This window comes from Lethenteron reissneri, chromosome 1 (genome assembly GCF_015708825.2).
Source record: "Lethenteron reissneri isolate LAM-NWPU_2019-01 chromosome 1, ASM1570882v1, whole genome shotgun sequence".
Taxonomy (NCBI): Eukaryota; Metazoa; Chordata; class Hyperoartia; order Petromyzontiformes; family Petromyzontidae; genus Lethenteron; species Lethenteron reissneri.
The window spans coordinates 4027521-4046490 of NC_083779.1; the positions used below are offsets into that span (position 1 = coordinate 4027521).

Genomic DNA, 18970 nt, shown 5'->3' on the forward strand with positions numbered 1-18970 from the left:
AGTTGTCTTCCGGAAGATTAGGAAGACGTCTTCCGGGAAAGATGAGGAAGACGTCTTTCGAACTTCTGGAAGACGTCTTCTATGGGAACCGGTTCCGTATCTCTTAACATGGCCCCATAGAATTCCTATGGGAACCGGTCCCCTATCTTTTAACATTGCCCCATAGACTTTCTATGGGAACCGGTTCCCATAGACTTTCTATGGGAACCGGTCCCCTATCTCTTAACATTGCCCCATATACTTTCTATGGGAACCGGTCCCCTATCTCTTAACATTGCCTCATAGACTTTCTATAGGAACCGGTTCCCATAGACTTTCTATGGGAACCGTTTCCCTATCTCTTAACATTGCCCCATTAACTTTCTATGGGAACCGTTTCCCTATCTCTTAACATTGCCCCATAGACTTTCTATGGGAACCGGTTCCCTATCTCTTAACATTGCCCCATAGACTTCCTATGGGAACCGGTTCCCTATCTCTTAACATTGCCCCATAGACTTCCTATGGGAACCGGTTCCCTATCTCTTAACATTGCCCCATAGACTTTCTATGGGAACCGGTTCCCTATCTCTTAACATGGCCCCATAGACTTTCTATGGGAACCGGTTTCCTATCTCTTAATATGCCCCATAGACTTTCTATGGGAACCGGTTCCCTATCTCTTAACATGGCCCCATAGACTTTCTATGGGAACCGGATCCCTATCTGTTAACATGGGCCCATAGACTTTCTATGGGAACCGGTTCCCTATCTCTTAACATGGCCCCATAGACTTTCTATGAGAACCGGTTCCCTATCTCTTAACATTGCCCCATAGACTTTCTATGAGAACCGGTTCCCTATCTCTTAACATGGCCCCATAGACTTTCTATGGGAACCGGTTCCCTATCTCTTAACATAGCCCCATAGACTTTCTATGGGAACCGGATCCCTATCTGTTAACATGGGCCCATAGACTTTCTATGGGAACCGGTTCCCCATCTCTTAACATTGCCCCATAGACTTTCTACGTCTGACCCCCCTCCCCCCTTGGTGCGTGACGTCATTTATGGACGGCCCTATCACGTCAATATCTATGTTTTATGACGTCATTGATCGCATCGCGTGACGTTGCATTCGCGTGTTACCATTTGATAAATGACGTCATCAACTGAACTACCCTTATGACGTCATTATCCATGTTTCACTACGTCATTGAACGCAACGCGTGACGTTGCATTCGCGTGTTACCATTTGCTAAATGACGTCATCAACTGAACTACCTTTATGACGTCATTGTCCATGTTTTACTACGTCATTGAACGCATCGCGTGACGTCGCATTCGCGTGTTACCATTTGCTAAATGACGTCATCAACTGAACTACCCTTATGACGTCATCATCCATGTTTCATTACGTCATTGATCGCATCGCGTGACGCTCCGGAGGTCAAAAGTGCTTCCATTCTCCTGTCGTAGTAAGTGAGTCTCCGTCTCCTCGTGTCGTCCCTGTGTCTCCCTAGGATGTTTACGGGAGTCCCATGGCCTCAGGGGGACGCATTGGAGCCAAAATTTGCGGCTTTGGGAGAAAAGACCCCCCCCCTCATTCCCGCCAAACGAGAAAAAAAACGAGCGGCCTAGTGTGAAGCCTGCCTCGCCTGTCAGCGCTGCCGGGATTTAGTGGCCTCGCCCGGCACGGCCCGAGGCCAATACCGAGGGTCGGGGTCTTGGGACTTTTTTGCTGCATGTTGTTGTGGGTTTAAAACAAGTGTCCGTAATGTATCCCCTTGATCTGTGCTGGACGTTCCACGTTTACTGTGGCCCGAGGTGGGAGGAAAGTCATTCCATTGCAATCAGATGTTGTTCGTGGTGGTTGATACTCGATTTAGCGGCCCAGAACACATGCCGATGGTGATGGATGCTTTGATGGTTGTTGATAGCGGTGTTGATCACTGGCGTTGATAACTAATGATGGTTATGGCTGGTGTTCATGATTACAGACCGGTTCAAGAACCAGCTTGCAGTACTGCCAGGTTCGATGGTTTAAAAAAATGTTTTAATTGCAATTAACTGTATATGCCTAAAATAAGTTAAAATGTATGGACGCTTATTTTTAGGTTTTTTCGGTAAAGTCACGTAGGTAAAACATTAAAATTAATAAAAAATAAAATAAAAATCACGACTAGATACAGCTGTCGTGGCTGTGACGGTTCCACCTGAAGACGGAAGCTTGTGTTGCCTCCGAAACGTCGTGATTTTTATTTTATTTTTTATTAATTTTAATGTTTTACCTACGTGACTTTACCGAAAAAACCTAAGAATATGAATCCTTGCAGTCACGAAAGCTTCAAATCTAGAATGTATGGACGCTGCCTCGGTTGGACAGTTCGCACACTGAACTTGCAAGCCAGAGATCGCCTCTTCAATTCAACATTTTGGCGCGACATTTGAAACGGTGGGTGCAAGTTCCTTAAAACGACCCACCACGTCTGTCCACCCAAAACGTCGTGGCGAGTGTGGAAGAGTAGGCCAAATACCCCCTCCAGAGAAGAACATTCTGCTAGGATGGCATAAGTAGTTGTAGAGATGCACCTCGGGCTAATTGAGTGACCCAAAACTGTACGCACACAAAAAAACAAGACGAGAGCACATACAAAACAAGTATAACCTGTAAAAACAAAGTTTTTCACTATAAATCCTTTATATGCGTGGCGGCTAGAGGCCTCTCGTCCTCTGGCTTGAGATGGCTGCCACCTATGGGTCAGATGATTGCATTGCACCATTAAGCAATTGGTAATTAAATATAATATTTTTGTCCTAAAAAGTGTAAAATTTTGGAGAAAAAAAATTTCACGAACATTAATTGTCACGCACAACGAACCTGTGTGCAAAATGTCAGCTCGATTGGATCACGGGAAGTGGGTTAAAAAACGACCGAAAGATTTGCACGGTCGTAAGCAAGCAAGCGAACTTAATATAAAGGATTTAAAAAATCAATCTTGAATTGCGAAAAAAAAACATTTATTCACTTGGCAACTCAATCGATTCCATGCCCGTTGGGCACCCACCAGACCAGTTCCGCTGGGAAGGTGAGTGGGCTGGGTGTGCCCATCATCAGGAGACTCACCGCTGATGCAGGAACCAACTGGCAGTGCATTCCATTTCTGAGTGTCTCTCTGTGTCAGTGTGCTCCTTTGTTAAGTGTGCGTTTCCGTGCGAGTCTGTTGGTCTCGTATGTGTCAGTGGTTTCTTCTCGTAAGTCTTTGTGTCTATAGGGCTCTGCAAATCTATGGGTCTCTGTGGCTGTTGGTCGCTATGTGTCTGTGGTCCCCAGTGCAAGTCTATGGGTGTGTGTGTCTTTAGGTTTCGGTGTAGGTCTGTTAGTTCCTCGTTGTCATGCAACATATTTCACCATTGCCCATCCTGCCCCAGAAATTCGATATTACTATTCAGTGTCGCAGTTATATTCAATGTTTTGTTTGGCTTGTTTTGTTCATGTAATTATTCCTGTCTGTAATGTCCCCATTTTCCCCATTAGTCTAAATGTGCATTGGCACGTAATTAATATAAATTGTAATGATCAATCTTTAGATTCGCGTATCATAATTGATTAATTTGTGTGTTGTTACATGCTGAGATTGTCAACAAATTGGCTTGCTCAGATGACTCAAGTGCAGTGAGTTAAGTGATTCTCAACCCAGTCACCATTGACTGTACCAAAATGAATCTCATTAAATGTGGTGCCACATTTAATTCAGTTTAACACGTAGGCTTTCGCGACCAATATTATTCATAATCAACGTTTTGGGGTTTAGATCGCGTTATTTATAAATGTGTCGTAACCCTCCACCACCCGACACGGCCAATCAGTAAAAAAGTGTCACGTTGACAAAAGACAAATAATTCACTGCTTTAGCCCACCGGTGTGTTGAAGCGTGAAACCACAACATTTACAATTTAAGTACGACGTTTTGCTGGTAATTGCATCCAGCATCATCGGGCAATTCGCCAGAATGGTGAGGCTCTGCTCTGTCTCCCGTTTTTATATAGAGCAGCAGCAGGGTGACGTCATCATTACATTTAATTTGTTTTAATTTCGGCGCCGAGGTTTAAACATTTTTTGTTTTAATGGCACGAACATTTCTCTCATGGCAAAGCAAGCAAGAAAACTCTCTCCTGTGCAGACCAGAGGTCACTTGATGGGCTCTCAGGAGGAAGCTCTCTGGGACCCGGTCCCACGTTCCCGTTGAGTTGCACGTTTCTGCGCGAGTTTGGAATGGATAAATCATCTCGTTCTAGATTTGAAGCTTTCGTGACTGCAAGGATTCATATTCTTAGGTTTTTTTCGGTAAAGTCACGTAGGTAAAAAATGTAAATTAATAAAAGTAAAATAAAAATCACGACGTTTCGGAGGCGGCACAAGCTTCCGTCTTCAGGTGGAACCTACGTGACTTTACCGAAATCATCTCGTGACGCGATGCTGAGAAGACAACATGGGTGACGGGGGAGGGGGGGAGGGCGGATAATTGCAAAAACTTACGTGATGCTCTCTCACCCCTTCCACTTCAGGCGGTGAATGTCAAACTCGCCAAGCGCAAACGTGGCCGAGCAGCGGAGCTCAGAGACGACGCCAGGAATGGAGGCGGTGAAAGAGGCGATTCAAGGTGAGGAGGAGGAGCAGGTGGAGAGGAGCAAGGAGGCGGAGAAGGAAAATAAAGAAGATGAGGACGAGGAGGGAGACGCGGGTTGCGACGACGATTACAATCGCCTGTTCGCCCATCGCTTCACCGCGGAGGACAAGGACTTCCAAGAATTTCTCAGCCGCCCGGTGGAGTTGCCGCCCGTCGTGTGGAACTGGAGGTCGCGAGGCGGTCGCAACGATCGCCGGTTTGACCGGTCAGAGCCTCGCACGTCATCGTTATCGTCTCCTCGTTTAGCCATCGGACGCAGCGTCACCGCCGCCGCCGCCACGTCGTTACCGTCATCATTTCATCGCATGTCCACAATCGCCAACATCGCCGTTCTCACCATCGTCATCAACATCTCATTATTGTCTCATCATTGGCTCATCACCACCACCACCACCTTATCGTAATTTCTTGGTTGTAAACCCATGATCATTCCGTCAACATTAAAAATGTGAAATGTCGATGATGGAATGATCAGCACTTTTAAATCTAGATTGAAAATGCATTTCTTTTTAACTGCTTTTTGTGTTTGTTTTTTTGTCCTGACCCTGCACCTCCCATTAGCACGATTGGCCACGTACGTCACCGTCACCGCCGCCATGTCGTTACCGTCTTCATTCCATCGTATATCCACAATCGCCAACATCGCCGTTCTATCATCTTTGTCTCGCCATCGTCATCAACATCTCATTATTGTCTCAACATTGGCTCATCACCACCACCACCTTATCGTCATTTCTTGGTTGTAATCCCATGATCATTCCGTCAACATAAAAAATGCAAAATGTCGATGATGGAATGATCGACACTTTTAAATCTAGATTGAAAATGCATTTCTTCTTAGCTGCTTTTTGTGTTTGTTTTTTTTGTCCTTACCCTGCACCTCCCATTAGTACGATTAACCACGTACGGTGTGAAAGAAGTTGAACGTACATGCACGCACACACACAACATCAACTCCTCGTTATCTCGCCCCCTCCTACCTACCCCCAGGCGTGACCGCGATGGCCGACGCGGCGAGGGCTCCGACGGGGGCTGGGGGCGCCACGGAGAGGGGGGACGCGGCTCCTATCACCGTGACGACCGTTTCAACCCGTACAGACGCAGCAACCCCCACCCGTACAGATGAGGGGGTGCCATGGCAACGGCCTGGTTGCCCCCCCGTCCCGCCCATCCCAGATCCTCGGCACCACCCCCGCGTTTTCCTAGCCTCCTCTCACCAGCATCCAACACTCATTCCCACGGTCCCACCCACCCCGGCTCCTTCACTTCTCCCACTGAACTCCTGGGCTTAGCCGACCTCATCCCTCGGCGTTGGGGAGGGTCGGGAGCGCGGTGCCGCTGACAAGCGGTAGCGCGTACGCCGCTCGTCGTACGTACGTTGTGTGCTGGAACTTCTTTCGCACCGTACGAGAGCAACCATGCTAATCCGGTGGCGTGCGGAGGAAATCCCAACGGCGGTTTCGAATCCCACCGGCCGCCCCGGTTATTACCGCGGCGTGTGCCGACTGTTTAAAACGCCGGCGCCGCCCGCCTCACGGCGGACGTCGAAAAATCCCGCGACGGCTTTCGTGGCGGCGGCGGCGGCGTTGGCGTTGCGGTCCGACCTTTTGGCAAAAAAATTGACCGCGGATCACTCGCGTGGGATTATTCGTGGCGAGCGTCGGTAGACGACCGAGCTCGCGCGCTCGTTGGTCGCGTTGGTTCTGGCTGCTTTCCCCGCCTGTCCGTCCGCGGTTTCCCGCGGGCCTCCGAGTGCTGCGCGCGTTCTGAATTGCGCATCGGAGGATTTGCAGCCTCGTGTCAACGACGCGGCGCAAACTTGACGCGTCGCGCGACCGTTGCTCGATGAACCCACCGGCACCTCCCTTCGTGTCACCGATCTCGTCAACAATCGCCGGGGGAATTCCTCACCTGGATGAGGGCGAGTTGAGGTTGTGGCCGGGTCTCACGATGATGACGTCGTGGGACGTGCAATGGGGGGGGGGGCCGTGTCGACACCGCTCGGATCTTGGGTGTCCTGCCCAAGGCCACTTTTTCCGTAGCGGCTCGAATTGCGTCTTTAACCTGCACACGGGTCTCTAATCCACGCGTCGTTCCTCCTCCGCCCCCTCTCAGAACGTTAAATTTCAAACGCACAGCTCTCTCTTTCAACGCCGGTCTTTTTCCCACCCTCGTCAGCTTTTGTTCCATTTTTTTTGGTTTTGGTTTGTTCGGTGACGATGTGTTTCTGGACCCCCAGGTGTCACAGCAGGTAGTGCGCACTGACCTTGTTCGTTTGTCTCCGATGATTGTTTTCTTTACTCTGCTTTGGTTCTTTCGGTAAAGTCACGTGGGTAGAAGTAAATAAATACAACCTTTCTCGCAACGAAAACGGCGTCATTCGTTACGTGCACGGGCGGCTAAAGGCCCGAACTGCTAACGCGACTTTTCGATTTAAAGCTTCTTTCGTGACTGTAGGGATTCATCTTCTTGGTTCTTTCGGTAAAGTCACGTAGAAGGGAAATAATAAAATAAAAAAAATAAAACATAATAAAATAATATATTTTATTATGTTTTATTTTTTTTATTTTATTATATCCCTTCTACGTCACTTTACCGAAAGAACCAAGAAGATGCTAACGCGACCTCAAGTTTCGGCCAACTCGCAAACGCGTGTAGATAGCGCCCCGGCCTTTGATCGTCATGCACAAGAACATCGGCAGTTCCTGAAGGAACAGTATTGTGGTGGTCCCCCTTGTCGTCATGCTACAGTCGATATAAATGTGACCGCCAGACGGCAGCGGCGATGCAGAGATAGACAACCATGGACCAGTTCCATCCTCACTGGGACTTATGACCACAGTGTAGTCGCATATCAGTACGGTTGGCTACGTACGGCGCGAAAGAAGTTCAACGTACGCATCGCGTCAGTCGGGTCAATTTGCTGAAATGTATTTTGATGGTAACCTCGGTGGAATGAGAGGACCACAATGCAGTTCATCAGGAAATGCTGATGGATGTTTGCATATTGCACGACGTTTGTATGGGCGCTGTTTACCAGAGGTGGGACAAAGTCATTGTTATGCAAGTCCAAGTCGAGTCTGAAGTCATCAAATTCATGACTCGAGTCTGACTCGAGTCCAAGTCACATGACTCGAGTCCACACCTCAGAGGTGGGACAAAGTCATTGTTATGCAAGTCCAAGTCGAGTCTGAAGTCATCAAATTCATGACTCGAGTCTGACTCGAGTCCAAGTCACATGACTCGAGTCCACACCTCAGAGGTGGGACAAAGTCATTGTTATGCAAGTCCAAGTCGAGTCTGAAGTCATCAAATTCATGACTCGAGTCTGACTCGAGTCCAAGTCACATGACTCGAGTCCACACCTCTGCTGTTTACTCAATCTTGCATCTTGCCGTTTGTACTTTGGCCAAGAAATCGCCGCATCTTGCAGTCTGCCAGTTAGTTTGTAATGCAGCAAGAATTGGTGAAAGCTGCCCTCTGCTAGGATGGACGGCCTTGCGATGTCTTCAGTAAATGTTGATCGTACGCTGTTGTGCGTTTTTTTTTATCTACAAATGTTTATATTTTATACCGTGGTTCTTTTTCATTTACAAAAAAGCATCTTGACCGTTTTTGGTTCGTAAATTAGAAGCATTGAATAAAATAAAACTTTAAATTGAAAGTGCTCGGCAAGCGTTGAGTTTTTTTTTTATCGGAGCTGTTTATTGCGTCCGTCCCGTGTACCTCCCCGTCCGTGTGTCTCAGGCTGTGCATGTGGCCTCTAATCCAGCAGTCGAGGCAGTGAGAGTTGGTGCATCCATCTTCTCGGTTCTTTCGGTAAAGTCACGTAGAAGGGAAGTAATAAAAGAATAAAAATAAAACATAATAAAATAATTCTCACGACGTTTCGGCCACAACGCAAGCAGCCGTCCTCAAGTGAAGACCAGGTTTGTCGGGGAGACAGCGTCTGAATGAAACACCACCACGCTTGGCAGCGTATATTTAAGCTGGGTTGGAAGGGGGGGGGGGAAGGGGGCCTTGACAAAATAATTTACATATCAAGAGGAATTTAGCATATTTATGGGAAATGCAGGTATGTGATTAGTACTACTTGTGAAATGCGTAGGAGGTTTGGCGGGGGGTTTCAAAGTCGTTGGATCGCCACAAAAAGATGTGAAACTCCCCGTGGGCGTCGAGGAAGAGCCGCATCATGGCTCGCCAGGAGATGGCAGCACTGCGCTGCCGGTGGACTGATCACCATCTGTCTCCATCTGTAAGGGGATCGAGCAGCGGTCGGGAACCTATGGCTCGTGAGCCATATATGGCTCTTCCGGTGACGGCATATGGCTCCCAGACAATTTTGAGTTGAAAAAAAAATTTAAAAAATCAGTTTGGAACTGATTTTAAAATACTTGTGATATTGCTTAATAATACTGCGTCATTTTAAAGTAAACAGAAATTAGTTTTGAAGATAAATTTCACGGGTCACGGGGCCTCAACGCCTGCATGAAGCTCAACCTCACCACGTACGAACCAGACTACAAGGCCATCGGCAAAACCATGCAGCACCAGAAGTCGGATTAAAAGTAAGGCATTTAATTTATTATACGTTAAAAATACTATATGGCTGTCAATGAAATATATTTAGAAATATTTGGCTTTTATGGCTCTCCCAGTCAAAAAGGTTCCCGACCCCTGGGATAGAGCGTTGCCCCTTTGCGCAAGGCCTGGGGTTTTCACGCGACTGCTCCGGTTTTTTGCCCGCGTGATTAATAAACATGACTCACTAATTGTCTGAAATGTTAGTTTTTCTTTAGATAAAAGCCCAATGCATCGGCGGCATCAGCAGGGACCCCTCTTGGCCAAGAGCTGGACCGTCCCCGTTCTGCTGTAACGTGCACTGGTGCCTACTTTATCGAGGGCGATATTGGTACGTGCATTAAATAATTATAATAATAGTTCAATTTATAACGCGCGCAAATTAGGCGGACGTAATGGCCGCAACTCAGAGTCGCTCGAAAGCACGTGGCTTGTAGAGGTGAGTTAGTAAGTGTCTCTTGAAGGAGGCGATTGAGGTGATGCTGCGAATGTGCGGAGGGGTGACGGCGTTGCAGACTGTTGGGGCTGCCACCGAGAAGCGGCGCATAGACACGGTGACCATCCTGGATCTTGGTATCAGGAGGAGGTCGTGAGTCGCGCTGCGCAAGGCACCTGCCGTGTGCTGCGCTGCAAGTCGTCAAAGGCTGCTTGAGTCATACCACTCGGTGCGGATTTACCGGGAAAGCAAATGGATAAGTACGTGTCCATGTATCTGTCTGTGCACATCTGTCTGTTGTTGTGTCTGTGTTTTCTTGTGTTCGTGTGTCGGTGTGTCCAACAGTCTCTCCGTGTGTCTGTACACATGTGCGTCCCTCCCTGTATCTGTCCCTCCATGTGTCCGTCCATCCGTGTGTCCGTCCATCCGTGTGTCTTGGTGAAACTTCGCAATCGCCGGGAGCCCACGATCCGATCGCTCGAAAAACATTTGACCACACGTCCAGAATTCTAGTGGCCGGTATCAGGTTTTTTTGGGCAAAAAAAAAGTTTCGTTCCAATCCCCCACATCTACGGGGACGAAAATCCACGCATAATATTCCCAACATACGTTTGTTCTCAAAAGTATTTAATTTCGCAGTAAGGTAACCGGAGGGATGGGTGGGGAACACGCCATTCGTATGTTTGTAGACGATCCATTTTAGCTCTGGTTTGTGTCTGCAATTCGTTTGGGCAATAACCCATTGACATGATGTGGCGCTTGATATGATGTGGCGATTTAAAGCTTTCGTGACTGCAGGGATTCATCTTCTTGGTTCTTTCGGTAAAGTCACGTAGAAGGGAAGTAATAAAATAAAATATTATTTTATTTTATTATGTTATTTTATTATATTATTATATTATTTTATTATGTTTTTTTAAATTATCTTATTACTTCCCTTCTACGTGACTTTACCGAAAGAACCAAGAAGATGATGTGCCGACTTTATACACAAGCGTCGATTCTGGTTGGGATGATCGCCATTACGAGAGAGAATTCGATTTTTTGGAGGACGTCAAATGGCCGATTCGCTTCCCTCCCGTATCTGTCCCTCCCAAAGCCGGTTTAGACATTTGGTGCTCCACGGGACAAGGTCAAGGTTGTTGTTCATACTCTTAGGTTTTTTCGGTAAAGTCACGTAGGTAAAAAAAAATAATTAATAAAAGTAAAATAAAACAAATTAAAAAATTCACGACGTTTCGGAAGCAACACAAGCCTCCGTCTTCAGGTGGAACCGTCACAGCCACGACAGCTGTATCAAGTAAATGAGAGATCACAAGAAATACTACCCCGTATATATAATGGTTGAGGGGGGAAGGGCCAGGAACGGCACACTTTTTAAATCCTTTATATTAAGTTCACTTGCTTGCGTGCTTGCTTGCTTGCTTACGACCGTGCAAATCTTTCGGTCGTTTTTTTAACCCACTTCCCGTGATCCAATCGAGCTGACATTTTGCACACAGACTCGTTGTGCGAGACAATTAATGTTCGTGAATTTTTTTTCCCAAAATTTTACACTGCTTAGGGAAAACAAATTAAATATTTAATTACCAATTGCTTAATACTGGCAGACAATCATCTGACCCATAGGTGGCAGCCATCTCAAGCCAGAGGACGAGAGGACTCTTGCCGCCACGCATATAAAGGATTTATAGTGAAAAACTTTGTTTTTACGGGTTATACTTGTTTATTAATATGGTAAGGTGAGGCTTAAGACCAAGAGTAGACTGCATAACAAAGGACTGAGCCTTTGTTATGGAGAGGTGCGGTTTGTAACTAACACATGGCAAACATGACAAAAGTGTGAAAAAAGAAAACCAAATAAAAAACTAAAATTGGTAAAACAACAAACTGGCTGTCTATCAATAATTTGTTTTATTTTACTTTTATTAATTTAAATTTTGTACCTACGTGACTTTACCGAATAAACCTAAGAGTATGAATCCTTGCAGTCACGAAAGCTTCAAATCTAGAATTAAGTTGTTGTTGTTGTCGTCCATGTGTGCAAGCCACGGGTTGGAGTTTGATGGAAACAATCCAAGCAATCTAAGACCTCAAATGAATCACCACCACCACCGTCATCATGTCTCAGCACGTGAGTCAGGCTTGCTTAAGACCAATGCTGGTGACCTGCCAGATCTTCTTGGTTCTTTCGGTAAAGTCACGTAGAAGGGAAATAATAAAATAATAAATAATAAACCATCATAAAAATATTATATTATTTTATTGTATTATATTATTATTTTATTTTATAATGTTTTATTTTTATTATTTTATTATTTCCCTTCTACGTGACTTTACCGAAAGAACCAAGAAGATGAATCCCTGCAGTCACGAAAGCTTTAAATCGAGACCTGCCAGATGTTTCGAGGCAAGGGGTGCCCTCACTCCCGCCCCTCTCTCTCTCTGTTCCATGACACACGTGTTGGTGATGTGCACGTCTTCTTCGAACGCTGGGGAGCCGGACAAGCCCCTCTCTGTAGCAGCGTGGACGGCACCCTCGTGGTGTTCACCTTCTGAAGCGCTCGCTCGTCACCGTGGCGTGCGCGATGACCACCACCACCACCACAACCACCACCACAACCACCACAACCACCACAACCACAACCACCACCACAACCACCACCACAAGCACAACCACCACCACAACCACCACCACAACCACCACCACAACCACCACCACAAGCACAACCACCACCACAACCACCACCACCACAACCACCACCACAACCACCACCACAACCACCACCACCACCACAACCACCACCACAATCACCACCACCACCACAACCACCACAACCACCACCACAACCACCACCACAACCACCACCACAAGCACAACCACCACCACAACCACCACCACCACAACCACCACCACAACCACCACCACCACAACCACCACCACCACCACGTGACTTTTCTTTTGTATTGTGCGCGGTGCTTTCAGCGCCACAGCGCGTGGATTTGTAGCGTTTGTTTTCTTTGGTTTGCTGGTGACTGTTTTTCATCATATCGAAATCGCCTCCAGTGCGTTTGCTGCTGGCGGCAATAAAAGTTGTTTAAAAGTCAAAAGTCTGTTCCATGAAGTCAGTTTTGAAAAAAATTAACCCGTAAAAACAAAGTTTTTCACTATAAATCCTTTATATGCGTGGCATCGGGGCGGCTAGAGTCCTCTCGTCCTCTGGCTTGAGATGGCTGCCACCTATGGGTCAGATGATTGTGTGCCAGCATTAACCAATTGGTAAATAAATATTTATTTATTTCTCCCTAAACGGTGTAAAATTTTGGAAAAAAAATTTCACGAAAATTGTCACGCACAACGAGTCTGTGTGCAAAATGTCAGCTCGATTGGATCACGGGAAGTGGGTTAAAAAACGACCGAAAGATTTGCACGGTCCTAAGCAAGCAAGCGAACTTAATACTGCTATAAGGGATTTAAAAAAGTTAGGTCCGTATTTGGGCCACTGGGTGCGTTGCACGTGGAGTTTCAGCCAAAATCGTGAACGGCTTTCGGCATGCGGCCATGCAGCGTTAGAGATGTGGGGGCCTTTCTTCTCGGTATATCAACATAAAACAGTTGTGTTCAGATGTTTAAACATCAAATAAAATTACTCTTTGGTTCTGTCGGTAAAATCCCTTTTTAAGGAATCCTGTTTGCGTTAACCGCACATACTTTGTGGTAAACATGCAGACAGGAACACATGCTCTGGTCGTATATGATGCATTCTCTACATATGTAGTAGTAGCTACATAAGTAGTGGTAGCTACTACTACATAAGTACTACTACTACATAAGTAGTGGTAGCTACTACTACATAAGTAGCTACTACTACATAAGTAGTAGTAGCTACTACTACATGTGTAGTAGCCACTACCACTACACATGTAGTAGTACTACATATGTAGTAGTAGCTACTACATATGTAGTAGTAGCTACTTATGTAGCTACTACTACACATGTAGTAGTAGCTACATGTAGTAGTAGCTACATAAGTAGTACTACTACATATGTAGTAGTAGCTACTACTACACAAGTAGTAGCTACTACTACACATGTAGTGGTAGTAGCTACTACTACATAAGTAGTAGCAGCTACTACATGTGTAGCCACTACTACTACTACATAAGTAGCTACTACTACATAAGTAGTAGTAGTAGCTACCACTACACATGTAGTAGTGTAGTATTAGCTACTACTACACATGTAGTGGTAGTAGCTACTACTACACATGTAGTGGTGTAGTAGTAGCTACTACTACACGTGTAGTAGTAGCCACTACTACACATGTAGTAGTGTAGTAGTGGCTACTACTACACATGTGTAGTAGTGGCTACTGCTACTACACGTGTAGTAGTGGCTACTGCTACTACACGTGTAGTAGTGGCTACTACTACTACACATGTAGTAGTGTAGTAGTAGCTACTACTATACATGTGTAGTGTAGTAGTAGCTACTACACTACACATGTAGTAGTGTAGTAGTAGCTACTGCTACTACACGTATAGTAGTGGCTACTACTACTATACATGTGTAGTAGTGGCTACTACTACACATGTGTAGTAGTGTAGTAGTAGCTACTACTACTACACACACTTCTCCCCGCGTGCTTCCTGCCTCTAGCCCCGGCAAGGTGTCGCTGTAGACCCACGGACCCTCAAATTCAACTTCTCTGACCCCCCCTCCTCCCCCTCCCCATCACCATCACCACCATCACCATGCACACCACACACACTATGGTACCATCACTGCTGTTACCATCACCACCATCACCATGCACATCACACACACTGTGGCACCATCACCACCATCACCACCATCACCATGCACATTACACACACTATGGCACCATCACCATCACCACCATCATCACCATGCACATCACACACACCGTGGTACCATCACCATCACCACCATCACCATGCACATCACACACACTATGGTACCATCACTGCTGTTACCATCACCACCATCATCACCATGCACATCACACACACCGTGGTACCATCACCATCACCACCATCACCATGCACACCACACACACTATGGTAACATCACAGCTGTTACCATCACCACCATTACCATGCACATCACACACACTGTGGCACCATCACCACCATCACCACCATCACCATGCACATCACACACACTATGGTACCATCACTGCTGTTACCATCACCACCATCACCATGCACATCACACACACTATGGCACCATCACCACCATCACCATGCACATCACACACACTGTGGTACCATCACCACCATCACCACCATCACCATGCACATCACACACACTATGGCACCATCACCACCATCACCACCATCACCACGCACATCACACACACTGTGGTACCATCACCACCATCACCACACACATCACACACACTATGGTACCATCACCACCATCACCACGCACATCACACACACTGTGGCACCATCACCACCATCACCATGCACATCACACACACTGTGGTACCATCACCATCATCACCATCACCAAGCACATCACACACACTGTGGCACCATCACCACCATCACCATGCACATCACACACACTATGGTACCATCACCATCACCACCATCACCATGCACATCACACACACTGTGGTACCATCACCATCATCACCATCACCAAGCACATCACACACACTATGGCACCATCACCATCACCACCATCACCATGCACATCACACACACTATGGTAACATCACCACCATCACCATGCACATCACAGACAGCTGTTACCATCACCATCACCACCATCACCATGCACATTACACACACTATGGCACCATCACCATCACCACCATCACCATGCACATCACACACACTATGGTAACATCACCATCACCACCATCACCATGCACATCACACACTGTGGCACCATCACCACCATCACCATGCACATCACACACACTATGGCACCACCACCATCACCACCACCATGCACATCACACACACTATGGCACCATCACCATCACCACCATCACCATGCACATCACACACACTGTGGCACCATCACCATCACCACCATCACCATGCACATCACGCACACTGTGGCACCATCACAGCTGTCACCATCACCACCATCATCACTGTGCACAAGTGTGTAGCTGTGAAGAGTTCTGTGTGTGAGTCACGGCGGCTGGTTGGCAGCCTGATGAATGCGGCAGACTGAACTCTTTTTTTCCGAGCTGGTTTCCGGAGTGGCTCGGTCAATTCCCCTCCCCCCTCCCCAGTCTATACCCACCTCTACATACACACACACACCTCTACATACACACACATCTACATACATACACATCTACATACACACCTTTACACACACACACATCTACACACACACACCTCTACATACACACACATCTACACACACACATCTACACACACACATCTACACACACACACATCTACATACACACACATCTACATACACACCTTTACACACACACACACACCTCTGCATACACACACACACCTCTACACACACATCTACATACACACACATCTACACACACACCTCTACAAACACCTCTACACACACACACATCTATATACACACACCTCTAGATACACACATCTACACACACACATCTACACACACACATCTACATACACACACATCTACATAAACACACATCTACATACACACACATCTACATACACACCTTTACACACACATCTACATACACACATCTACATACACACACATCTACATACACACCTTTACACACACATCTACATACACACACATCTACACACACACACACATCTACATACACACACACATCTACACACACACACATCTACACACACACACATCTACATACACACACATCTACATACACACCTTTACACACACACACATCTCTACATACACACACCTCTACATACACACACACCTCTACACACACATCTACATACACACACATACACACCTTTACACACACACACACCTCTGCATACACACACACACCTCTACACACACACATCTACATACACACACCTCTATATACACGCACAAAGACAAATATCGCCCGTATAGCCTTAACAGACTGTTGGGGCAAGTGCTGTTAGCGAGCACATGTTAAGGCACGGCACAGCACACGAGGGGGTGGGTGGCCAGCACCACGCCCGACCGCCTTTGTCTCCCTCGTGGCGATGTTTTTTTTTCTTTTACGCACCGCACATGGTACTCATTTGAGGCTGAGTCGACCTAGGGGAGGCCCAGGAACCGGCTCAGATAATCCTGGCCGTGAGAGGGAATCGAACTCGGGTCGCCGGGTTTCGTAGCGCAGCGTAGCGCTGATTCACTTCGCAACGCACACCGCAGACACCGTGACGATGTTAGGGGTCTTTCGATTTGAAGCTTTCGTGACTGCAGGGATTCATCTTCTTGGTTCTTTCGGTAAAGTCACGTTGAAGGGAAATAATAAAATAATAAAAATAAAACATTAAATAATCACGTAGAAGGGAAATAATAAAAAAATAAAACATAATAAAATAATTCTCTTTCGATTTAAAGCTTTCGTGACTGCAGGGATTCATCTTCTTGGTTCTTTCGGTAAAGTCACGTAGAAGGGAAATAATAAAATAGTAAAAATTAAACATAATAAAATACAATTCTCACGACGTTTCGGCTACAACGCAAGCAGCCGTCCTCAGGTGAAAACCAGGTCTGTCGAGGCGACAGCGTCTGAATGATTATTATGATTTCATTACTTCCCTTCTACGTGATGACTTTACCGAAAGAACCAAGAAGATGTGAGGGTTCACCATGATCACCACCATCAGACACACCACGTGGTGTCGCTAATGGGGCTAGGCGAGTTTGACCATACTTCACCACGCCGGTCACGTGCAGGATTGGTGACATTGTCGTTTCCTGGGAAGCCGATGCGCGGCGCTCTAACCACTGCGCCACCGCTCCTCCCCTCCCTCTCGCACAATGACACGTGGAGACCTCTCGACAAGATCCCCGCACGGGAACTCTGGGAGTGAGTCCCCTTCCCACTGTGGGGGGGGGGGGGGGGTGTGGGGGGGGGGGGCGGGGTGTGGGGGGGTGTGGGGGGGGTGTGGGGGGGGTGTGGGGGGGGTGTGGGGGGGTGTGGGGGGGTGTGGGGGGTGTGGGGGGTGTGGGGGGTGTGGGGGGGTGTGGGGGGGGGTCTCCAACGTTTCCAAATTCCACACGTGAGAAGTTCATTGACTGGACTCGGGCCAAACCTCCCAGTGTGGCAGCAACCTCCTGACAGGGCGTCCTCAGACTCGGCGAGACTTGGAAGGGTAAAATGCAATTTTTGTAGTCTATGAGTCTCTGTGTGAGTCTCTTTGTGAGTCTATGTGTCTCTGTGAGTGTCTCTGTGTGAGTCTATGGGTCTTTGTGTGAGTCTATGTGTCTCTGTGAGTGTCTCTGTGTGAGTCTATGGGTCTTTGTGTGAGTCTCTGTGTGAGTCTATGTGTCTCTGTGTGAGTCTATGTGTGAGTCTATGTGTCTCTGTGTGAGTCTATGGGTCTCTGTGTGAGTCTATGTGTGAGTCTATGTGTCTCTGTGTGAGTCTATGGGTCTCTGTGTGAGTCTATGTGTGAGTCTATGTGTCTCTGTGTGAGTCTATGGGTCTCTGTGTGAGTCTCTGTGTGAGTCTATGTGTCTATTCAACTATGAAATTGTATTTTTATTTTGACCAGGTAAGGTCCACTGAGCTATGTAGCTCATCTTTATTTCAGAAGCGACCAGCCCACCACAAATACTCGTCATCGTCACGCGAGACATTTATAGCAGCAGCAAAATACTCGAAACGCGTGGTGATGGTGATTCTAAAATGGGGAATCCACGCGACCACGGGGAGAGAGAGAGAGACACGCAAACTACAAATATACAGCAGGAATCGTCAGGGTTGGGATCGGACCCACGACCTCCTGCTCACCTAGCGAGGTAGTTAACATCTCCAAGCCACCGTGATGATGATGAGAGAGAGAGACACGCAAACTCCAAATATACAGCAGGAATCGTCAGGGTCGGGATCGAACCCACGACCTCCTGTACACCAGGCGAGGTAGTTAACATCTCCTAGCCACCGTGATGACGATGATGAGAGAGACACGCAAACTCCAAATATACAGCAGCAGGCGTCGGGATCGAACCCACGACCTCCTGCGTTCAAAGGCGAGGACGTTTTACGATTATCGTGATCAAACAAGTGGAAATATCACCACTGCCATGTGTTCCATTCTGATGTCGTGTTTAT

General features: G+C 47.0%; 2 protein-coding genes across 4 annotated transcripts in view; one reads left to right on the forward strand and one right to left on the reverse strand.

Annotated features, from left to right (window-relative positions):
* Positions 1-18970, reverse strand: part of SNRPA1 (small nuclear ribonucleoprotein polypeptide A') — an 840838-nt gene that overhangs the window by 17319 nt on the left and 804549 nt on the right. The window lies entirely within an intron of this gene.
* Positions 1380-8333, forward strand: LOC133358540 (RNA guanine-N7 methyltransferase-activating subunit-like protein). Of its 3 annotated transcripts, none has more exons than XM_061576937.1 (3): positions 1380-1456; positions 4548-4874; positions 5660-8333. In XM_061576937.1, the coding sequence occupies exons 2-3, from the start codon at positions 4555-4557 to the stop codon at positions 5793-5795; spliced, it is 456 nt and encodes a 151-aa protein (XP_061432921.1). In that variant the 5' UTR covers positions 1380-1456; positions 4548-4554; the 3' UTR covers positions 5796-8333. The 3 variants fall into 3 exon arrangements, with proteins under 3 accessions (XP_061432921.1, XP_061432989.1, XP_061433070.1); XM_061577005.1 differs by having other exon boundaries at positions 1389-1460; XM_061577086.1 differs by lacking the exon at positions 1380-1456 and adding an exon at positions 2327-2433.